The 25,154-nt window shown below is 32.1% G+C and overlaps 1 protein-coding gene across 1 annotated transcript in view; it reads left to right on the top strand.

Moving 5' to 3' along the window:
• The window catches only part of LOC145326622 (cilia- and flagella-associated protein 58-like), a 42,296-nt gene extending 17,502 nt beyond the window's left edge, over window positions 1–24,794 (top strand). Inside the window, exons 10-34 of the mRNA XM_080169992.1 lie at window positions 25–86; window positions 380–446; window positions 3,765–3,853; window positions 4,238–4,319; window positions 4,964–5,072; window positions 6,130–6,277; window positions 6,776–6,905; window positions 8,306–8,344; window positions 8,868–8,942; window positions 11,324–11,430; window positions 12,715–12,825; window positions 14,394–14,465; window positions 15,022–15,136; window positions 15,678–15,767; window positions 16,530–16,601; window positions 16,916–16,973; window positions 17,319–17,398; window positions 17,667–17,746; window positions 18,083–18,229; window positions 18,776–18,908; window positions 19,744–19,817; window positions 20,336–20,456; window positions 20,987–21,129; window positions 21,587–21,628; window positions 23,886–24,794. Of these exons, the coding sequence (XP_080026118.1) occupies window positions 25–86; window positions 380–446; window positions 3,765–3,853; window positions 4,238–4,319; window positions 4,964–5,072; window positions 6,130–6,277; window positions 6,776–6,905; window positions 8,306–8,344; window positions 8,868–8,942; window positions 11,324–11,430; window positions 12,715–12,825; window positions 14,394–14,465; window positions 15,022–15,136; window positions 15,678–15,767; window positions 16,530–16,601; window positions 16,916–16,973; window positions 17,319–17,398; window positions 17,667–17,746; window positions 18,083–18,229; window positions 18,776–18,908; window positions 19,744–19,817; window positions 20,336–20,456; window positions 20,987–21,129; window positions 21,587–21,628; window positions 23,886–23,961 (2,322 nt within the window). The 3' untranslated portion in view covers window positions 23,962–24,794. The remainder of the gene's footprint in view (window positions 1–24; window positions 87–379; window positions 447–3,764; window positions 3,854–4,237; window positions 4,320–4,963; window positions 5,073–6,129; window positions 6,278–6,775; window positions 6,906–8,305; window positions 8,345–8,867; window positions 8,943–11,323; window positions 11,431–12,714; window positions 12,826–14,393; window positions 14,466–15,021; window positions 15,137–15,677; window positions 15,768–16,529; window positions 16,602–16,915; window positions 16,974–17,318; window positions 17,399–17,666; window positions 17,747–18,082; window positions 18,230–18,775; window positions 18,909–19,743; window positions 19,818–20,335; window positions 20,457–20,986; window positions 21,130–21,586; window positions 21,629–23,885) is intronic.
• Window positions 24,795–25,154: the final 360 nt, after the last annotated feature.

Raw genomic sequence — 25,154 nt, forward strand, 5'->3', positions numbered from 1 at the left:
GTTTAAATTTTTTTTTAAATTCAGGTTATTGAAGAAAAAACTTTGGGGGCTGAAGACAGTAACATTAATGAATTGAGAAAACTTAGGTAAAGCTTATCACATTTTTTTTTATATGACACTTAAAGTTTAAATTGAGGATCTTAATGATAATGACAATTAATTAATGTACAGTACACCCCTAATTAAGATAAATAAAATTATTCCTCTGTAGATAAAAATTTTTGGTGTAAAAGTTTTGATACTGTTAGTCAATTAATATTTTTTTATGTCGAATATAAGAAAAATGCTGAAAATTCTGTTTATACTTATATTAGGTTTAAAAGTTTTTTTTTAAAATTCCATCTAGTTTTAAATAAGGTTATAAAATATTCTATTTTAGGGATGAATTGACACAACAACGAGATACTCTTCAGCTAGACTTGGCAGAAATAAAACAGAAATTTGAGGTAAAGATAACTCAGTTTTTTTAGAATTATACCAAATAAATAGTTATTTCCGCAGATATTAAAATGAAAATTATAACATTAAAAACTGTTTTGTTAACCCCCGAGGGGCCGAAGGCCAAGATTATCAAAACTGGTCCTAGTATTATGATTTTTATTTTAATACCTGTAAAAAACTGGCTATAATACGATATGATACATGATTTTTCATTATGGCTTAGAATCTTATCCAGTGGATAGTAATCCGTTTGGAAGCCATACTGGAAAACTTTATTATCAGTGGTAAATGTTTTTCAGGTGATATTCAGACAATTCCTATAAAATTTCCTATGGTAGCCTAGAATTAAGGTTTCTTAATAATAACTTAGGATGAACCCTAACTTTTTATAAAAATAATTTAGAATAGCATAAAAAATTTCATAATGTTAAGCAATAGTCAAAAACTAGCCAACACCCTATTTTTGCTTATTTTTTACAAACAGAATGAAAAGTCATGATGTTCTAAAAATCTAAATTATAGAAATTTAATTCCCCTTCATCCTTTCAACTGACGATGAAAACAAGAATGGTACATCAATAAAAGCGAAACTCAAAAATCAACAAATTGCTGTATGTCTCGATCGACCAGACTCTCATTAACAGTGAATTTTCATATAGGTCCTAGATGGTTTTTAGCTATTTAGGAATAATGTATCTCTAATAAGGTTCCGAGAGAAATAGCCCCTAGAAAAAAATCCCTCCCATCCCACTAAAAAATTCACCGAATTGGAGTTTGGGGTCATTAACCCCTCCCACTTTAAAGTAGCATAAGAGCCCTCAAGAGAATGTGTATATCATTACTTGGATCTTACACCAGATTTTCATGTTCTCTAATGAATTGAAAATTATAGCGGGCTAAATAGCGTTACCCACATTCAACCCACTTTAACCTATCTCCCCCCTCCTACTGGATGAACGAACTGACCAATAAGAGAATTCTATGTTAGCAACCTAAATTGACGACAGTTTTTCGCCTGTAACAATACCCACGTATATTCTACATCCCTTCTCAAGGAATTAAAAAATTTATACGTCTCTGACGTTTCGACGTACTGATGTACAAACCCTTGACAAGGAGAGGCTTTGCTGGTGGTAAATGAAATATTTTCACTGGAAAACAATTTTGTTTCTACCTACTTTCTGGCTGTTGCCAAATTGTTTCCTATTCCCTCTCTTTCAGGAATCTAAAAGGATAAGACAATTGCCGATAAATTAATGTACATCCTCAATAATGCTACACAAATTACCCCTTGTGTAAATTACAATTATTGGTTGAAACGTGTGGACATGCAACTTAATGAACCAATCATACAAAATTTAATGAAAGTCCCCAAAGTGTTTAAGCCAAAAAATAATAAAATTTATCATAAAACTTTGGGGACTAGTGTAATTAGCAGCACAATGTCCTCTCCGTCCCTGCCTTTCTTATGATGTTTTCTTCCCTATATCAAGGTCAAGACAACCAAACTCTTTTTTCCCCATAAAACACAGTGGACAAAAATATGAAAATTTGCTGCTAAGGTATACTTTCTCAAAAAATCAATGAAATATATAAAAAAACTAATTTATCTAATTATATTTTTAAATTTTTAGGTTTTCAATGATTTAAAAAAATGTTTCTTTTGCAAAAGCCTACTTAAAAAAGTATTAAAGTCCTTTAAAACATTGAGGAAACTTGAGAATTAAAACAAAAAAAGACTATGATCAAACATACATTTTACCATAGGAAAAGAACGACATACAGACCTAAAACAACAAATAAAACTTATTAAAAAGCTTCACTTCTAATTTAGTTAAACTTTCAAAAAATTTCCACTGTGCCAAAATAATATTGGCTACCAAGTTTTAAGAACCTAATTAGATTTAAGTTTGCAAGAAAACAAAACAATTTTCCCCCCAACCAACCCTTAACATTATTTTTTATTATTAAAAAAAAACTTTTTTTTTGATAATGACAATGACATGATTGTTAAAATTTGGGTCGTTTATGGAATTTATGGAAAAATATTTTTTGTAATTTAAGGGAAGTTTTTATTTGGTTTTATCTGGATTTTTTATAATAGAAATTTTGTTGTTGTAATATAATACAGTTTGACCTAAGTAAAGCCGTTAATAATCAAATATATTTGCCTGAATATATAATATACGTGGATTTTTTAACAGGGTAAAAATTGTCGTCAATTTAGGTTGCTAACCATTTAATGGCCAGTTCATTCCTTCAGTAGAAGGAGAGGGGATGGGGTAAAGGGGGTGGATCGTTATTTCAGCCAGCTACAAGTTTCATTTTTTTAGAGTTAATGATAATTTGGTGTAAGAACCATGCAATAATAAATCCATTTTTGCATAACAAAATAAGAAAGATTTCAATTATAAAAATCAAACCCTTCAATTTGGAACGTAAATTATGCATGTAAAATCCTATATTAGTTATATTACTCTGTCAATCTAACATATTTATAAAATGTAAATTTATTACTTTTTTTCAGCTTTTACGTATGTTTACATGCTTATTCATGAAATAACGAGAATACTGCCATCATATGAAATGTTATATAGTATGAAACACCTATTAGTGGTCTACTGAAGTCCTTCCACCCTTATTTTTATTTTAGATAACTATCCAGATACTTTCCTTACGGGGATCTTCTGAACTTTAATTAAATTAACCTAACTTAAGAAAAGCATTAAAATAAAATTTTTTGTTGTTTAAATTCCATATGAGAGCTAAATATTTCAACATATGAAAATAAAAAATCTTTTAAAGTTCCAACATTTTGTAAGCAGGTGAATCATAGGCTCATAGCATACCTAGTAAGAGATATAAGTTTTCCGGAATTTTAATGTAGGGAGTAGATTTGAAACCTGCATCAAATTTTAAGGATTTTTTATAAAATTCGTTTTTTGTAAAATTCTTTATCTAAAAGCGAAAATAGATTTTAAGTTAATTAATTTTGACCAATAGGATAGGTGGATTTTAAACTACCTGCGCTCTAATTGGTTGAATGATGTACGACATCCAATCAGAGCGCAGATTTTTTAAATCCACCAATCACAGATGCCAAAATTAACTAACTTAATTTGTATTTCCGCTTTTAGATAAAGAATTATACAAAAAACGAATTTTATAAAAAAAATCCTTAAAATTTGATGCAGATTTCAAATCTACTCCCTACATTAAAATTCCGGAAAACTTATATCTCTTAATACCTAGCCTAACATTTAATACTTTTGATCTAGCTAAGAGAAAATGATTACCCATTGCCTAACCTAAACTTTGTTAAGGCTAACCTTGCGGAGGTCGAGGTAATCAAAGGTGACAGGGTTAAACTTGAAAAGGAAATCGCTGATCTTCAATCCGAAGCTCAAACCAGGTAAAACTAGTTATTTACTGCATTGTATTATAGACAGCTTTCCGCGGATATTGAAAAAATATTAGATTAAACCAGTTTTGTTAGCCACGAGGCCTAACAAAAAAGGTATTAATTTTATGATTTTCATTTTAATATTCGTGGAAGGTTGCCTGTAATGCGATGCTATGCATGATTTTCAGCATGACTGAGAACCGGTTCTAATCCAGCGGATATTAATCGGCTTCGAAACCATACTACAATATTAAGTAAAAAACTTTTTAATTCTTGCTATTAAAGGAAAGCTCAATTTGTATTTTTTTTGTAACAAATCAAAAATATTTTATGTACTCATATACATACCCTAATTTAAGAAAAGCTTCCTTTCAAAATAGTTTATTATCCTAGGAATAATGAGATGAACCGAGAAATGCGAAGAAAAGAAAGAGCAGAAAGAGAGTTGAAACAGCTGAAAAATGATATATTACAGGTTAGATTTTTGGGATAATAGATTTCTAACCCAGATGGTTAATCAGATGAAAAATCCAACCATCCAACTTAAAATGGAACTTATAGCAGACGAATTTCAACTATTTATAGCTAACTTTTATGAGAAGGAAATGAAAAAGTACAAAAATGTATACAAATGTATACACGACGTACCGCGATGTGCAGCGATGTTTATCGGTGAGATCGGCAAAAAAGCATAGATTGTTGGCGGCGAGCACCGAAGTCAGCTGTTTAAGTATGTTTAGTCATAGTGGGAGTACAAATAGACGGAGGACAAAATTTTCAAAGGGCTTCGGTCTCGTTGCCACAAAAATAAAATATTCCTAAAATTGAATAAAAATAATATGACTGACTTTATGTTCTTTTTTGCATTATGATTAATTGTAATTGTTTTTCTTCTATAATCCACTTACATAAACGTTGTCATATGTATAATAATTGAATTTGAAATATACATACAATAGTTTAAGGTTAGATTTTCAAAAATCTAAATTTGTTTTCCTTGTGGACAGTACTTTTAAAGTTTTGGGGATCTAGAATTGTTGTGTATTAATTATCTGCAAGTATTTAAAAAGACTGTTTAGTCCATTTGTAAGAACTCATAGAATTAAAATACTATTTTAGAAAGAGAAAAGCTTGGAGGAACAGACGACCATTAAGAACCAACTAAACGACACCATTGCCAGCTTGGAGACTGTTGTTAAAGATCAAAAGGACATCAACAGCGGATTAGGTAAGACTAATTAAACCATTCCAGACTGTAGAAAGTTTTTCATAATGTTATAAAAAATGACGTCATACTGGCCTACTATTGGTCAATTAATATGTATACTGACCTGCCATAAGTAATTTAATCTGTGTTTGGCCTATCATTGGTTATTTGTATTGTATGACGTCATTTTTTTATAGGCACTATAAAGAGCTTCAGACTGTAAATAGTACAGAATTAAGAGAAAAGAAAATGTAATTTTTTTAATAATAGGTTTTAAATCCATCTTTAAAATCTTTGCATTGCCTAGAGAGACAACCATGGAAAAATATAATTTAATTATTTATAAGGCTATTTTAATGTCCATTTTATCAAAGTAGGATTTTTTATCCGAAAACTTACATTAGAAAGTGTTTATTTATAGCATATTATTCGATTTTTATGATACTTGGAAAAAGGGCTAAAATCAAGTAGAATTGTCGCAAAGATTTTTTTTTATATTTTAAATCATATTTATTTAGTCAATTATTTAGCAATTTTTTTCTTTATGTAGAATAACTATTCTTTAGTGAATCAAAAATTGATAAAAAATTCAGTTATATATGCAATGAAAAAAAATAAGTTATTTTGACAAAAAAATTTAAATTTTTATGTTATCATCATAAAGTAGGCAATAGGAAATTAGGTAATTTTAAAGCAATCATAATACATATAAATATAATTTAAAAATGGCGGAATACATATTTAAAATAACTTGCTTATAATAAAAAAAAGAAATATTGAAAAAAAATAATATAGTCAACTATGGATTACAAACTTTTAAAAAAGAAGAGTAATGCTTTATGATTATTCTTTTAGGTTAGGTTAATTTAGGGGGTTAGAGCACAGGGAAAGTAAATTGTGAAGAAAAAAACAGAGCGAGGGGGGGATTTTAGTTTTTTTCTTCTTCAAATTCAAGGTAGTGACAGTGAACAACAAGGTATTTTGTGTAAAAGTGGCAATTAAACTCTATCTTAAGATTCTTAAAATTGTTAATTTTGGTGAAGTGGTTTTGCTGAAGAACAAATTGTAAATAATCTAGAAAATGAACTGAGCAACCTGACCGACAAATGCAGCCGGCTGCAGCAGGACTTTGAGAACCAGCTGTCTACCTGCCAACAGCTGGATATGGAAGTGGCCAAGAAAACTACCCAGCTACATGAAAAAGAGGATACGGAGATTAAATTAAGGTAAATTAAAGGAAGGCAAGGAGGAATTAAACTGTAACCAAAGTTTAATAACCATATTAACTTATAAATATGAGGGGTAATTTGCTTATCACCTAAGGGGGAAAATATCAATTTATCGTCCATTGTCTTATCTCTTTAGATCCCTGGTTAAATTTAAAAACTATAGGGAGAGAAAATTAAGAGTCAATTTTAATTGTTAGAATCTATGTCTTAAATTACAATGCTAAATACTTACTATTGGAATTTTAATGAAACAAATGTAAAAAATATATAACTATCAAAATAATTTAAAAAGCTTTTACGAAAATTTTGCTCTTGAAGGGGAGGGGGGGGGGGGGATATTTCGGAGCCATAACTTCATAACTTCATAACGTATCACCAAGTCAAATATTTTTCAACTCTAGACCAATACAAAGCTTTCCTGAAAGTTATGGATTGTTGGTTTAAACACAAACAATTTTTCGAACATTTTCATTGCTAGAAACTTTCTAATTTTAGGACTGATATATCTAAACAATCTAAAGATATAGAAAGCCTGAAGAAGAAGATAGTGAGTTTGGATTCTGTGAAACAAGGACTGGAAAAGGATAAAGAGAGATTCAAACAAGATCTAAACAAGAAAAATAAGGTCTATTTTTTTCCATCAGTTTTATCATTTGAGGCAGCTTATAATGCCTAGAAAAAATGACGTCATACAGTAAAAATAAATAATGTTAGGCCAGTATACATTTTTAATTTGGTCAGTTACAGTATACTGGCCTATCATTGGTCATTTGTATTGTTTAAGTCATTCTTATAGGCACAATATGCTGCTTCATCAAATAAGAGTGATAATTCAACAAACATTTAATCAGGAGACATAGAACTGTAAATTACACTGATACCTAAATTATCTTATTCGTTGGCTCAAAATCTTTAGGGAAATCGATTGGTTGGTTCCAATCAGCAGTATCCAAACTATGTACAGGGTGCGCCACATAAATCCGGACTTTTTCTTATTTTTAAACAAATAAACATAAAATCGTCAATTTTAAAGATTTTATTGAATTTTAAAAACTGGGAAGCAACCTAGGTATACGACTATTAGATAATTTAATAAAATCTCCGCCAGCCTCAATCACCGCCTCTACCCACCCCCTGAACGGCCCACCGACCCTGGTCACCATGTCCCTGTTCAAGCAGGCGAAGTTCTCCATGATAGGAGCAATGAGAGAAGGTCTTTTTGGTATGGGCGCGTCTATTGGTTCATGCTTTAATGGCGCTCCAGGCCCAAAAGTCTATTGGAGTAAGATCGGGGCTGCTGGGAGGCCACATCTTCTTAAGAAGTGAGTAAAAGCAGGATCCAAATTAACCTATCTTTAAAGCTACCCTTTGACACGGCGGCTCTCATTTGGGCCACAGTTAAGCTAGAACAATGTTTTATACCATTTTAAAAATGGCACGAAGATTAAGATAGGGTTATCAGCGCAATACATAGTCTAAAACGAGTTTCAAGGTTCCATATGGGCCCCCGAAGTCAAGAACCGAGAAATTTTCAAGATTTTTGACGTTTTTGACATCTTAAAATCTACCACGATCCACTTTGTCGGAGTACTACAGCCAAGTCAGCTGGGATAGAGAACTCTAGTTTTTTCTAGTGTTTTCACTAGGTATCTGATAGTATCTCCAGCAAGTGTCATTACTCCATCTCACCTACAGATGGGCTGAGGTCAGATTTAGTAGGCTCAAGTCATAAATCCACAGTAATTTATCTGCGCAATTCGAATCTGCCTTGTTGAACATATGCGCGGCAAGCTCGGCGTACACGTCCTCCATCGTCCAAAGATTTTCATGGGCAACAAGGTCATTACCTAAGCTTTTTATAGTGGGGTCAAACGTCCTGATTGGTCAAGTAGTTTTGGCGCTATGGCCGTTTATAAAAAGTCCGGATTTATGTGGCGCACCCTGTATATAACCAGTGACTTTTATCCATAAATTTATTAAATTTATTAAATTTAAGTTTTGTTAACTTATTATAATTTGTTTTAGGAAGTAGAAGAAATGAGACATCAATCTATTGTAGACAAGGTTCGTTTTCAAACATTTAAAAGTAACAGGATGCCTGACTGTCTGTCACTGTTTGTAGCTTTATAACCACTAGACCGATATGGTTCCCCTTTACAATGGAGCTACTTTAAGGTTTACATAGTTTAAATTAATTAGCTTTGATTAAAAAAAAAATGTTCTGAAATTTGAAGTTCTAGTTTTCAAAGACATAAATACCTTTGGTGTGCTAATGATGGTGTAGATTTTTTTATATTCTATTCGACACAACAATAAAATACAAAATAAAACACATCGAAGTACATGATTATATGGTCAAAACATCCTCTAACTAATCAACCCTTTGATTGTACGACCTTTGTTTTGAGTCATATAAGTGCCTATTATGGGCAAGGAATTTTTTGGTCAATTTTAAAGGGAATGAATTTGCAAAAACACTGCCCCTGAGACGATTCCAAAATCTTTTAAGGAAATAAGAAAAATCTTAAGTAATGTTAAAAATTTCATTCTAGATGTATTGCTTATTTTAATTTATTTATATTTTTAGAAAAATCTGACAATCCTGAGCAATGAGAAGGAGGCTGTAGAACTAAGATTAGAGAGACAACAGCAAACAACAAGGGTAAGCATTTTTAGTAGGTTTGGGCCAGATATCCGGTTTGGTGGGATATCTGGCTGGATATCCGAACATTTTCAATATCTGGCACAATCTTAAGCAATAAGAAGGAGGCTGTAGAATTAGGATTAGAAAAAAAACAGCAAACAACAAGGGTAAGCAATTTTAGTAGGGTAGGGCTGGATACCCGGTTTTGTGGGATATCTGGCACAATCTAAAGCAATGAGAAGGATTCTGTAGAACTAAGATTAGAGTGACAACAGCAAACAACAAGGGAAAGCAATTTTAGTAGGATTATGCCGGATATCCGGTTTGGTGGGATATCTAACCGGATATCCTGCACAATCTTGAGCAATGAGAAAGTGGCTGTAGAACTAAGATTAGAGAGACAACAGCAAACAACAAGGGTAAGCAATTTTAGTAGGGTTATGCCGGATATCCGGTTTGGTGGGATATCTAACCGGATATCCGGCACAATCTTGAGCAATGAGAAAGTGGCTGTAGAACTAAGATTAGAGAGACAACAGCAAACAACAAGGATAAGCAGATTTCAAAATTCCAGATACTCTATAATTTGTCTATTTAAATAGTAAGCTTAATAATCCTCCTTTTTCCCCTCCTTAGAGTACTTTTCCCAATTCGGAGTACTTTTTTTTGAGGGAGGGGGGGGGGGGGGGGGTCAAACTTAGGCCGAAAGTGGTTTGCATGCCAATGGAGCCATTCACAGGTCTTTTTTCTAAATTGGGGTTCTGATCGGACATTGTCTTATACCTTTAGATTCCTGATTATTCTTGTATCAAAGCAGAATAATAATTCTCCATTTTCCCATTCCCAAATGCCCCTGATGTATTATCTATAGAATGAGAGTGTGGAGAATTTCAAAATATAATAATAATTCTCCATTGTCCTATCCCTTAAAGTCCCTGATGATTCATTATTATCCTCAGAATGAGAGTGCCAAAGTAACAAGTATGGAGAATTTCAAAATAGAATAATAATTCTCAATTGTCCTATCCCTTAAAGTCCCTGATGATTCGTTATTATCCTTAGAATGAGAGTGCCAAAGTAACAAGAGTTGAGAATTTCAAAATATAATAATAATTCTCCATTGTCCTATCCCTTAAAGTCCCTGATGATTCATTATTATCCTCAGAATGAGAGTGCCAAAGTAACAAGAGTTGAGAATTTCAAAATAGAATAATAATTCTCGATTGTCCTACCCCTTAAAGTCCCTGATGATTCGTTATTATCCTTAGAATGAGAGTGCCAAAGTAACAAGAGTTGAGAATTTCAAAATAGAATAATAATTCTCGATTGTCCTACCCCTTAAAGTCCCTGATGATTCATTATTATCCTTAGAATGAGAGTGCCAAAGTAACAAGAGTTGAGAATTTCAAAATAGAATAATAATTCTCGATTGTCCTACCCCTTAAAGTCCCTGATGATTCATTATTATCCTTAGAATGAGAGTGCCAAAGTAACAAGAGTTGAGAATTTCAAAATAGAATAATAATTCTCGATTGTCCTACCCCTTAAAGTCCCTGATGATTCATTATTATCCTTAGAATGAGAGTGCCAAAGTAACAAGAGTTGAGAATTTCAAAATAGAATAATAATTCTCGATTGTCCTACCCCTTAAAGTCCCTGATGATTCGTTATTATCCTTAGAATGAGAGTGCCAAAGTAACAAGAGTTGAGAATTTCAAAATAGAATAATAATTCTCGATTGTCCTACCCCTTAAAGTCCCTGATGATTCATTATTATCCTTAGAATGAGAGTGCCAAAGTAACAAGAGTTGAGAATTTCAAAATAGAATAATAATTCTCGATTGTCCTACCCCTTAAAGTCCCTGATGATTCATTATTATCCTCAGAATGAGAGTGCCAAAGTAACAAGAGTTGAGAATTTCAAAATAGAATAATAATTCTCGATTGTCCTATCCCTTAAAGTCCCTGATGATTCTTTATTATTATTCTCAGAATGAGAGTGCCAAAGTAACAAGTGTGGAGAATTTCAAAATAGAACAATAATTCTCCATTCCCTAATTCCCCTGATGATTCGTTATTATCCTCAGAATGAGAGTGCCAAATTAACAAGTGTGGAGAATTTCAAAATAGAATAATAATTCTCCATTGTCCTATCCCTTAAAGTCCCTGATGATTCGTTATTATCCTCAGAATGAGAGTGCCAAAGTAACAAGTGTGGAGAATTTCAAAATATAATAATAATTCTCCATTGTCCTATCCCTTAAAGTCCCTGATGATTCGTTATTATCCTTAGAATGAGAGTGCCAAAGTAACAAGTGTGGAGAATTTCAAAATAGAATAATAATTCTCCATTGTCCTATCCCTTAAAGTCCCTGATGATTCTTTATTATTATTCTCAGAATGAGAGTGCCAAAGTAACAAGTGTGGAGAATTTCAAAGCAGAATTACAACTCAAGCTAAATGATCTGAAGAACAAGGTGGAGAACCAGCGAAGATATATAGCAAGGTATTATAGTTATTAATCGCTTTCCGCGGATATAAAAATGAAAAATTGTAAGATTTAAAACCAGTTTTGTTAGCCCATAAGGGGCAATTGCCCGGCCTAACAAAAAGGATATTAATTTTATGATTTTTATTCTAATATTCGTGGGAAATTGTCTGTAATACTGTGCTATTCATGAATTTTCAGTTTGACTGAGAACCAGTTCTAAAAAAATTAACAGTTTCAAATATTAAATAGATTGACTGCACAAAAAGCGTATTTCCATATTCCTTTCTCTCAAAATGCCTAAAGAGTACAGTATTCTCCTTATAATGTAATTTTTAGTTGTGAAGCTATTTAATAATCCAATTTGTTTGTCCATACGTCTGTCAGTCCATAACGATTTTGGAGAAATATAATTTTTTTTATGAAGATTCCTTATACCAATAAGCATCCTTTGGTCTATTGGTGAAAACATATAAAAACACAAGCGAAAGGTTTCGTGATTTCCTATCCCCATTAAGTTTATTCTTTATTCTTTTATAACCACTGAACATCTATTTCCAAAGTAATTATATCCGTATTTTCATCCATGATTTTTAGGTGCTTTGCTACTTATGGATGTAAGCATTCTTGTTTGTAATTTAAATTAAATTGAATTATTATTTCTAGAGTAGAAGAGGAGAGAGATAAAGCTCTGAATGAAGGAACAACTCTAACTAAACTCTAATTATTATCTCTAGAGTAGAGGAGGAGAGAGATAAAGCTCTGAATGAAGGAACAACTCTAACTAAACTCTAATTATTATTTTTATAGTAGAAGAGGAGAGAGATAAAGCTCTGAGTGAAGGAACAACTCTAACTAAACTCTAATTATTATTTCTAGAGTAGAAGAGGAGAGAGATAAAGCTCTGAATGAAGGAACAACTCTAACTAAACTCTAATTATTATTTCTAGAGTAGAAGAGGAGAGAGATAAAGCTCTGAATGAAGGAACAACTCTAACTAAACTCTAATTATTATTTCTAGAGTAGAAGAGGAACGAGATAAAGCTCTGAATGAAGGAACAACTCTAACTAAACTCTAATTATTATTTCTAGAGTAGAAGAGGAGAGAGATAAAGCTCTGAATGAAGGAATAACTCTAACTAAACTCTAATCATCTCTAGAGTAGAAGAGGAGAGAGATAAAGCTCTGAATGAAGGAACAACTCTAACTAAACTCTAATTATTATCTCTAGAGTAGAAGAGGAGAGAGATAAAGCTCTGAATGAAGGAACAACTCTAACTAAACTCTAATTATTATTTCTAGAGTAGAAGAGGAGAGAGATAAAGCTCTTAATGAAGGAACAACTCTAACTAAACGGATAGAAAATCTTCTGGATGAAGTCAGAGATTCTGAAAATTCTCTTATTATGGCCAGGTAATATCAGCTCATTACGTAGCACAATCCGCTTGTCTTCGGGGAGGTGATATGTTCGAATCTCGGCTTAACACCGCATGATAACTAAAGACGTTCCTATTGCTGCAATGTCAGATGCGAGGCATTAATAGTTACAGTAGGTGGAATGCCTTGGCCAACACGGGCGCAACTCATTACAATGCACAGCAAAGACTTCCAGACAAAGGTCGTGCAATCAAAAAGTTGATTGTCTGTTTCGTGTTACTTATCCTAATACCCGATTAATCTGACAGAAAAGGAGAGAGATTTGGCTCCCCTTAGTTAGCCTTGGTTGTTAGATCTGACTTGAAAGTGCCATGGACAGAAGCCTCGCCCATAAGATGATTGATAGATCACATTTATTTTTACTTGAGGATTCATCCAAAAATAATTCGTGGTTTTTACACTCACGAATAAATAGTTTAAATTGTGTGAAAATATGATTTAGTCTATACAGCTGTTTTAGATATATTAGTAAGTTTAACAGACTGACTACTAACATTAAATTAAAAAATAGAGGGGGCATGAGCTATATAACTCTACCAACGAGGTGGGAACACTTTGCCGACTTTAACTTGGGTCTTAAAATATCAGCCAATAGCGTCAGAAATATAGTACAGCCTTATCGATACAAAAGTACAGAAAGCAATTTGCTAGTAGACGGAAAAGGTCCCCACTAACTGGATTATACATCTTAATTTATACATTTATTCTGATAACAGTTATTTATTTAAAGATATTAAAGCACTTTAAAAATGGCTTGAAGTAAAACTTTCAAGGTTGTCTACAAACTATTAAAAATAAATTTTCACATAAATTATACTTTTCATATTACACAATTTTACATTATTTATTATTAAAAATCAAAGCAATTATTTTGTAGTATATATTCGGTAATTTTCCTCAAAGTATATTGTCGAGCAAACCCAATCCCTCTTATTGTGAACTAAATTGAAAATAAAAAAAGGAAGGGTAGTTTTTCGTTTGTTTATTTATTACTGTAGGTCAGGTTAGGTTACATAATATTGGATACCGCAGGGTTGGAGCCTATTGCAAAGGCTGGCCATAGAAAAAGAACTCCCCCCCCCCCTAATTAAAATTATTGGATGAGGGGGGGGGGGTTAGTGCTCGTAAATATTATTGGTTAGAGGTGTACATATAGGAATGAATCATTTGTGACTAAATATAAGCAAAAATATTAGACTGCTATAAATTACTTTTTAAGTTAGTGACATATGAACTATGGCAATTTATATAGAATATTACGTAGATATTATGACAGGGGGAAAATTTACGTCAATTTAGTTTGCTAACATTGATATTACTTCTTGATCAGTTTGTTCATACAGTAGGAGGGCCGGGGAGGGGATGTGTTAAAGGGGGCGGATGAGAGGATCGTTATTTTAGCCAGCTACAAGCTTCACTGTATTATAGTACATGATAATCTGGTGTAAGATCCAATAATAATAAATCCATTTCTATGGTAAAATCCATTTCTATCCATATTGGAACAAGATTCCAGAGCTGAAATGAACCAATATTATTTTTAGAAAACAAATATCTACACTGAAGAATGACCTGAAAAGAAAAGAAAATCTGTACCATGCGGTCAGAACAGACAGGTACATCTTTCAATTTCAAAATGTTAAACTGTTAACCATTAAATGTCGGACCCCGTTCCACACCTTAATCGGTTTGGAGGGAGGGGTTTGGGGACGTTGAACATTATTTAAGTTAGATGGCTAAAATCTCTCATGCATGACCCCTTTATAATAAATATTTCTGTGTATAAGTCAGTCAGTCAGTCAATGTTATATTTCGCTACCTTCGCCCGTTTTTTTAACAACCTTTGTTTTGGTCTTTTTTATGGCTGTATATTTCTTTAATTTTTTAGAAACTAGAGAACACTATATTGAGAATATGTTTATTTTTATGTAAATTTGGTGACATAAATGCTTTGTTTAAGTTAAAACATAGTTTTTGTTCTTTACCTGGATGACCCTACCAGGTTTGTTATATTAAAAAATTCAATCCTCAGTTATGTATCAGACCCATATTTAAAAAGTCACTTAGTAATAGCTCTCTATCTTTCACACACAGAAAATGAGATAGGAAAACCGAAGAGGGGGGTGGGGTTTAAAACAAAGTTTTCGTTTTCAATGCTAAATATTTATACAGATCTCAACTGAATCGAGCAGTGACCGAGTCCCATGACGAGATAGCTGACCTCAAGGAGAAGATGAAAGTTCTGACACATCAGTTTGATCAAATGAAGGAGGAAATTGTTGCAAAGGTAATAATGGGAAGCTTTTTGCCTATAAAAAATGTCATACTGGCCAACCATTGGTCAATTAAACTGTATACTGGCCTATCATTGGTAATTTAGTCTGCGTATTAGCCTATCATTACTCAATTTTTGTTACAGGCCCTATAAAGAACTTCTGATACTGGATTCATTTAAGAATTAATCAGATGAATGCTTATAGATTTATAGATGTATGTTTTTCAATATGCCTTTCTGTAAGGCTAGTTATCTTTAGATTTCTTGGTGCTTTCCCTCAAAGTACTCACAAAGCACAGCAACCCCTCCCCCCTTATTTTTTTACATCAATAATAAGGTGGCGGGTGGCCCTAAACCTGCGGAGCCTGTACTTTAAGTACCCTAACTCTGTTGGGCTATCATCTACCTATTTTGTATAACCTAAACTGACACAAAATTCCGAAGAACTGACAAACCCCCCCCCCCCCCCCCCCATCCTATATGAATATGGCCATAGAGGGTTCCTGTGCTTGGATAGAGACTTTGAGGGAAACCGCCAAAATATTTTGTTTAGGAGCAAGATTTGATAGCAGAACAGCAGACTAAACAGAGAATATTGAAGGAGAAGGATAATGTTATGAAAGATATTGAGAAAATGCACAAGGCACAGAATTATTAACATATCATTTTATCTAGGAGCCGTGCAAGATTTAACAAATTTATTCCATTTGAATTTTTAAAAAGAGAGGGGTAGGTTTCTAGTAAAATCCGTAAAAGTGTGTGTTTTAAGGTTTAAAAATAGTAGTAGAACGATAATATTCACTAATCTGTGATTTCTTTTATTGAAAAGAACTATAGACAAATTTTTTTTAAAAAGTTAACATAAATTTTTATCGTTCTACTATTGTTATTTACTTATAACACATAACGTTTTGGGATTTTACCAGTAACCTACCCCACTCTTTATTTTTTTTGTGGCGTAATGTTGGCGTAAAACTTGTTTTGTGCAATAACTAAAGGGAAGTGGGTAAGAAGGGTGGAGTAAAGAAGGAAGTGGGTTGTGGTGAAATCTTCACTTAGAATTGTTTGTCAGAATACTGGATTAATACCTCTGGGAACGGATGATAGAAACGTAGGGCCATACCTTTATACATATTAAGTTTAGAGGCACTAACTGACAAAAACTAATGCAGACAACCAACCCTTTGATTCCAAGATTTTAGTCTGAAAGTAATTTCTGCATATTCGGACCAAGGAAACCCTCTAACTATTGATGTCACACATCTGACATAGAATGGTTTTTCTTTACAGTTAAGCTTCTCTACGGTCCACGGAAGGTTTTTGACTATTTTAAGGAGAAGAAAATTATCCCTCTCCCGTTTGTGCCCCTAGATGCTTATTTAATAATTCTGTGTGTGGCCCTAAGGACCTGAACCATGCAATCAAAGAAAAACAAATAGTGGAGAAGGAGTCGAAAAAGATGTCTGAGACCACAAGAGTAAGTATTATTCCAGTAAGACTTTGAAACCAAAAATATCCGCTGGATAAGAACCGGTTAAAGGTTTTCAGTCAAACTCAAAAATCATGTATAGCATCGTATTGCAGACAATTTCCTACAAATATGAAAATAATAGTCTTAAAATTAATAATAGTTTTATTAGCCCGGGCCTTTTTTTTTGGTTTCATGTTTTTTTTGTCTTAGAAATATCGACCATTTTTATCCATCCCCTAAATATTCATTTATTTTGTATCGTTTGTTAAACCTATTCTCGGCTATACTTTAAAATTTATTTATTATGTTTATGCTTTTAGAAATTAGAACTCGAGATTAGCAACCTGAAGATCGATCTAGAAAAGTCTACATCACATAAGGAATCAACTTTCATTTATAAATTGAAAAAAAAGGTGTAAGGGGGGGAGGGTTCAATAAAACAAGGATGACATCATCCATAATTAGCAAAGCTCTTGAATGTAAAACAAACAGGAAAGCAAGTAAAAAAATAGGGTGCTAAACAAACAGACGGGCATTGTAAGTAAGATGTCATACAAATCTCTACACAAAATTTGAGATGTTTTTTTTTATAGCAGCGAGGAAAATTGTATTTATAGATTAGCCTTCTTAAAAAAAACAGAAGGACGGACGGACATTTCGAATTATAGACTAGCTTTGCTACTAACAACAAAAATATACTTAAATGAAAATTGATAATGAAACAGGAGGTTTTAAATTCTAAACTGTCCCAGAAAAACAATGAAATAGAGGTTCTAAAAAGAAAGACTGATGTACAACAAAAGGTTACAATTAAATTCTTATATCTCTATCTTCTATTTCTCTCTCTCTCTCTCTCTTTTTAGTAATTTATCTATCTTTTATCTATGTCTTTTTTTTTTTAAGGGGGGGGGGGTTATATTTTTCTAGGAGCGATGTGTCTTCGGTGAGTGAACTTATGAGAAGCTTTACTGTAAAGCAGAAACAATTGATTAGCAATATATTAAGTACACACATAACTACACACACAGACAAACATCTGTTACTTTAAATTAGAATTGCTGTGTAATTAAGGTGCTAGAAAGAGGAGAGAACAGCTACTGTGAACAATCTGAAGATTTGAGAATACTTAAAATTGAAATTAGAAGATTAAGGTATAAAATTGTTGAAAGGGTTCGAATAGTGATAGGACAAATCCCATAAAGTTTCTAAGGATAGCCTAGGAGTTTCTTTAGTCTTACTGTTACATATTCATTTATATCTATGTATTGTTAAGGAAACTAGCCTAAAAATTTCATTGATATAGTATACGTGGGACATATTGACAGTGCAGTGGAAAATTTGTCGTCATTCATTGGTCAGTTCTTTCATTTAGTAGGATGGGATAGGGTTTCGAATTGGGGGGGTATCGTTATTTTAGCAATCTTTCACTTCATTAGAGTACTTAAAAATCTGATGCAACATCCAGGTAATAATATATCCATTAATAGGGACGAGTTGGATATGTATTCTAAAGACAGTGCCACACTAGCACAAATGAGAAAAGAAGTGCTCAAGCTGGAGAGAGAATTAATGCAAGAGAAAAACAAGAACAAACTTCTGCAAGAAGAGCTGGAAAATCCTTTAAATGTTCATAGGTGATAATAACTTAATAATTATCTATAAAATTAATGTTATTCTTAGCTCAGTGAAGCCTAAAAATTAATTAGGAGAGAGGAAGGTGATCTTCCATTTACATTTAATTAGAGAAATCCTTTTTTTTTGGGGGGGGGGGAGATGAGGGGTTTTATCTTGGTTCAATGGTTTGCAAGTCTCTTAGCTACAGACATATAGACATCTTGATACTTTTATACAAGGATAACAATTCATAACATAAAAGCTTGTTTTAGCTGCTCTACTCATCAGGAATTAATGGATAAGACAATGGCCGATAAATTAATGAACATCCCCAATAATGATACACAAAATTAGCCCTTCTGTGGATTATAATCAATCGTTAAAACGTTTGGGCACTCAACTTAACGATCCAACCAATCAAAATTTAACAGAAGTCCCCAAAGTTGTTAAGCCAACGAATAAAAAAAGTTATTATAAAACTTTGGGGACTAATGTAATTAACAGCCAAATGTCCTATACCTCCCTGACTTTGAATTAACAAACTTGAACCTGTCTAATTATTATAGGTGGCGTAGACTGGAGGGTAAAGATCCCGAGACATTGGAGTTAATACACAAGATCAACAACCTCCAGAAGAGATTAATCAGCAAGCAAGAACTTATCATTGAGAAGGATATGAAGTTTGAAGAAGTTGATAAAGTAGGCATCGTTTTTTTAAAAGCGAAGCTTTTCTATAAATAGGGTCGGTCCTTCCGTATGTCCGTCCGTACGTTTGTCCGTATGCCCGACCGTACGTCCCTCCGTACGTCTGTCCTTACGTCCGTCCGTAACGGATAGCTTTTTTCGTTAATTTAGGCATGTTAGAATTGTCTTATCGATTTCAAACTTTGCATTGTGTTTCCTTTAATAGTTAGGTACGATTTAGAAAGCGTAGCAACTCTATAATCATTACCAGAATGACCGTACGTGCATTTTAAACATGTTGATTTTTTTACTTTTTAAATAACGAATTTTGTGTGATCTAATTATCCGATTGATCTGATTTTTGGTATATTGGTTCCTGGGACAACAAAGTTAAAGTATAATGTTATAAGCGAAGCAACTCCATGATCAAGTCCTAAAAATGTAAGTATGTCCATAAACATTATCCTGTATAAAGCAGTTTTTCAACAAATTTACTTTCAATTTTTCTTCGACTCTTATACATCTATATTCTGCTTATTCAGTTTTGACACTATACTAGTGTTAATGTCCGTTTGTCCTAACGTTTTAATGCTTCGCTTATATGGATGTTGTCATCCTTGTTTTAGTAGTGAGGCTACTTTATAATTCAAAATGGCGGTATGTCAGTCCATAAGGTTATAGAGAAATTTGATATTTTTCGGCTGATATTTAAGATACATTTATTTTTTAAAAATCAAGATACCCCTTTCCAAAGAACATTTAGCAAACATTTTAATTGGTCTGTTGTTCATCGGTCATGCTTCAAAACATTTTTTTTGAAGGTTTCGTGATTTTTTATTATTTTTTTTAGTTGTACAAAGAAGCCAAACTTCAGCTATCAAGACAACCTGCCTACGATGTTTTTGATGAAATTAGAAATCTAAAGTAATAATTTTTTTGTTGGTTTCCCTCAAAATACCTTCTCAAACAAAGAACCCCCCCCAAAAAAACAAACAATTATTTTGAAATAAATTGAATAAAGTGGGGTAATTTTTCTTGTGTTTGTGTGTTACTTTAGGACAGGTTAGGTTACTTTTTTTGGGTGTGGCTAGCCCTGGTGAAATAGGACAACGCAGGTATAACCTCTGCAGGTTATCACCTCTCGCGGGGTTTAGGAAAAATAGATAAATTAGGGAAGGTGGGGGGTGGTTCTGTGATTGCTAGGCACTTTAGGGGAAAGCACCTATTTAATTAATGCTGCAAACAGTAGAATGTTTAGTCGAGTAAACGTCATTAGCAAAAATTGGTTCAGGGGAACCCAAAAATAAGACCAAATAATGTATTCCGTCCTCTTGAGGAAAATCTCATTAAATTTAAGCTGAATAATAGCAATATTGATTACTTAAGGTTTATTAATATATTTTTTGTAATAAAAAAGAAATAAAATTTTATATCTGTTTTAGAGTTGAATTAAAAAAGAGAAATAGCCAAATAATTTTACTGAACACCGCTAGTAATGTTTACAAAACTGAAACTCAAACTGCAATCCAAAATCTTGAAAATTTAAAAGAAGAATTAAATCAGGTAATTATTTGTTTAAAGGGGTAATTTTGTTAGCAAAGCTGCTCTAATACTTACTTTGTACATATGTCCGTCCGTCTGTACGGCTGAGATAAGACTTGTTTTTCTCAGATTCTATTGAAATTTTTGTTGAATATTCTAAAGACCTGAGCTGATGTAATTAGTATGGTTTTCTTATTTGTCCGTTAAAATATCAGAACCCACTGAAATGATTGAGTTTTCAAGTTTAGGTAAGATTCACATAGGTTCCGGGATGATGGTTTTAGGCTAATTATTTTTTGTTGATAATTTTAGGACTTTTTAGGTAAAATAAGTCAATGAAAGAAAAATCAACCTTTCCCATGAAAAAAATATGAAAATTAAAGCAATGACTTATTGGTCAGTTCGTTCATCCAGTAGGGGAAAGTAGGGTGGATTGGGGCGATATTATTTTAGCTTCTACAAGATAGATTTTATTAGAGAACATATAATCTGGTGTAAGATCCAAAATATAATATATCCATTTGGTTGTAGACAAATTTTTGTTCAATTAGACAAAACTGCGACTGGTAGAAATGCAACGACGGGAGAGAAAGAACAAGGAGACTATAGATAAGCTTCGCTCCATGGAGAATCTATCCACGACACACAACGACTCAACAACCCAAGAGAACGATGAAGAATTTACTGGATTGAGGTACTGAACAATCCCTGAAAATTTTTCCTCCTAGTTTAAAAATAAAAGTCCCCTTAAGTTTAAATAGAGACCTAAAAATAAAGGTTGTTAAATAAAAAGTGTCAAGAAAGCCAAATTTACTTATTGATATCGTCTAAAAAATAAGTTCTTTACAGTGAAGCTTTTCATAAGTGCTGGGAAGGTTTAAAACTTATTTTTTTGGGAAGAGTGCCCCAACCTTCCCCCTCCCCCCCAAGAGAAATAGCTCCTAGAAAACAATGAACTCCCCCCTGTTTTTTTCTTTTTAAAATTTTAATTTGAATTAGGCGTAACCCCTAGCCTTTTGGGGAGGGCTGCTGAAGAGTTCAATAAATACAGCCTAAAGCCTCCCTAAAACTTATAAAGCATGGAAAGTAAAACCCGGATTAGAAGTTTATGAAATCTCTAAAGGATAAAGAATTTGTGTCTTTTTTTTCAGAGTTCGGTCAGCGGGTGCCAGACTATTACAAACACCAAACAGGTATAGGACAACAATTTCATTGATTGATTGATTGATTGATTAGCAAAATTTTTTATTGTTTGGACCCAGAGAGGGAGGGGACATTAGGCTGTTTATCACACAAGTCCTCAAAGTTTTATGATAAGGTTTTCTTATTCATTAGCCTTACATTTTTGGGGACTTATTGAATTTGGATTTTTTAATTAAAGTTATTTGTCCAACGTTTCAAACACTAATTGTAATCTACACAAAGGGGTAATTTTGTGTATTATTATTGGAATATACATCAATTTATCGGCCATTGTCTTAAAGTCTATTAAACTTACAATTACGCGTTAACTTTGAAAATGATTTAATCGCCATTAACCTCTCACATATCATTTTCGGAAAGTATATACTTTCCGGACTCCAATCTTTATGAGGAAGGTATTTTTAGAAAGGGGAAAATGTGTAAAAAACACCCATGTAAATTAGAAAATCCGCAGAAATCATTTTTAAAAGTTATTGGCAAACATTTGCAATGTTAATTTGCAAAATTAATTTTATGCCCTAAATGACATATTCTGAAATAAATCTTTTATGAAAGTTTATTATCTTTGAGTTTAGGACATGCTTAAAACGTAAAAAATATTTTCAGTGTTACTTTTTTCGCCCTACATGTGAAAAAAGGTATTTCTCACATTTTATTATAGAAAATTGCATATAAACAAAATAATTATTTTTTTCTACAGTCAACACAAAAATTGGCATAAAATCTTTCATTTTAAATGTAAAAGTCAGATAAAGAATTCTTTTTAGAGCAAATATAGTGCAAAAAGTAACCAAGACGTTTTAGCAAAGTATGAATATCTAATGAAATAGATAATTTTAAATTTTGATATACATATCAGATAAAAATATATAAAAAAAGAGATCAAAAACTATAAAAAAAGGTATATATTTTTTTCACTCTGTCACTGAATAAAGAGCACTTTTAGGTTTGATTTTAACCAATGCAGCACTTAAACACTCATTTTTCAAGGTAAATAAACAAAATAAATGCAATTATACAATTAAGTCAGTTTAATAATACAGTAAGCCTTTTTGTAGCAATTTTTTTTTGTTGAAATTATTCTTTATTTCTATAATAAATTGTATTAAAATCTAATGATTTGAAAATTCGTAATTAAGAACTTCATTTTTACACTGTTTTGACATATAAATTACAAAGAAAAAGATTAAATCCTTTAAGTTTTAATAAAACTTTATTCATTTACATAATAAAAACATTAAAATTGTTAAAGATTAAAAAAAAAGATAAAAATAAGTAATTTTTAAAATCATTTTGTGTCGTCTTCATAAACTATTTCCCCTTTTATATTTTAGTCTGGTAGAATTCATAATTATAAATAACCTTTCTTGAGCATATATATGTTTTATTGAAATTAATTATAAGAATGTAAAACATTTTTTGATTGATTTAATATTAACAATTCACCTAACATTTTGTTATTTTACTATTTTTTGAAACTCTTTTATTCTTATTAATAATTCTATTTAAAACAAAAAGCTCATAGGGAGTTGATAACCTTTATTTCTTGCTTTGTATTCTAATCAGGTATTTTATTTGACTAAATTTTTAAAAACTATACAGCATGCATGTTTGTGTCAATAATGAAGACATTACGGGTTTTTATGTACAAAAAGTTGTTTTAAAGCAAGAAAAAAATATAATCTTTCTAGTAACTAATATACAATTTCGTAGTTTTATATATGTCTGTATTTTGATGAACTGAAATTAGTTTCCGAATGTGAACACATTTTCCTAGGTGTTTCCCAATCCTATCTTAATATTTGCTACTAGCTAAAAAACCTTCAAACTTCAAAAAAAAATCAAAATTTGAATGTATTAACGATTTATACATTATACATTCAAAGTTTTAATTTTTCAAATTTTGATTTTTTTTTTGGAAGTTTGAAGGTTTTTTAGCTAGTAGCAAATATTGAGATAGGATTGGGAAACACCTAGGAAAATGTGTTCACATTCGGAAACTAATTTCAGTTCACCTGTATTTTGGTTTCTAAAAAAAGTACTAAACCAACAAACATGCATGCCTGAAAATTAGTTTCAATATTCGTATTAAACAGGAAAAAGAAACTAAGTCGTCGTTATAATTATTGTTTGTCATTTTTGGTGTAAGGTTTTTTTTAATGAAACTTTTTTGGATCTCGTGAATTCGATTTCTGCGGATTTTCTGTGCTCTTAATATATCCCTAATCTATTTTTTTGTTAATTCAGGCGGCCGCAGCAGAATAGAAAAGGTTTCACAGGTGGCGGCTTTCATCTATCTACTACAATAGTCAAACTAGAATAATGTCTTAGAATGGATATAAAAAATACGTGGATATTATGCCAGGGGAAAAATTGTCGTCAATTTTATCTTGCTAACATGGAACTAATTTATTGGTCAATTCGTTTATCCAGTAGAAGGGGAGGGAGTGGGGAAAAGGTGGTTCATTTGGGGGTATCGTTTTTTTAGCTCGCTGCTAGTTTCTCTTTATTTACATAAAACATTTAACTCTGGTATAACATCCAAGTAATAATATATCCATTTGTGTGATACATTCTGCTTCTGCTCACTAAAGTATCGGGTACTTCAGATGCACTATCCATCCTATATATTGTGTCTTCAAGTGTCTTATAATGATAAAAAAAATTTATTAAAATCGTTGTAGTTTATGTTTTCTTTAAACTTGTAAACGAATTTTTAAAAAAAAGTTTTACCTTCTTTAAAAAAACCCAGCAATTTCATGAATTATTTTTGGTAAATTATCGTCGTCAGTTGACGGGGTTATACAAAATTATAGAGAAGCTGCGCTTCTTCAAAAAAGTGATTAATTACAACTTGTATTGTAATGTATTTTTTGTCAACAACAAGTTTTGTGGTGAATTGTCAGTATATTTTTTCATCTTTATGTGTAGTGCTTTAAAACATATTTTTTTTCTCTCGTCTGAACATTTCTTCAAAATTCGACTTCTAGTGACGAATCTCTTCTTCAAATATGGTAATACGTTAATAGTGCATATAAAGTTGTATTCAATTTTCTTTCATCGTAAAATGTTCTCTTAAATAAAATCTCCCAATAAAATCGAATTAGAATGAAATGCTCTTGGCAGGTACAGATATAACCAACAACTTAATTAATTTGGAATAATACACGGCAGCGATGTTGAAAAGAGACTATCCAAGGAAAAACACACAGCTCAATTAATTTGAAAAAAAATATATTTCATATTCTGCTGCAGGGGCGTGCAAGCTTTTTATTTTTGGGGGGTAAAATAACGCGCGAAGCTATCTTAGTATTTCCATTAAAGTAAAAGAATAGAGGGTCACGAGCTATATGTAATTTTACTTATGGGGTGAGGACCCTGTGCCGACCTTTAATTAAGTGTTTGAATATCATCCAATAGCGTCGAAAATATGTCGCTACAAAAGATCAGAAAGTGATCAGCCCAAAAAGGGCCCCTACCACTTAGGCCAGATAGTTGTCTGGATCATATATTTAT

Source organism: Acartia tonsa, chromosome 8, assembly GCF_053477335.1.
Source record: "Acartia tonsa isolate MP-2025a chromosome 8, ASM5347733v1, whole genome shotgun sequence".
NCBI classification, from domain to species: domain Eukaryota; kingdom Metazoa; phylum Arthropoda; class Copepoda; order Calanoida; family Acartiidae; genus Acartia; species Acartia tonsa.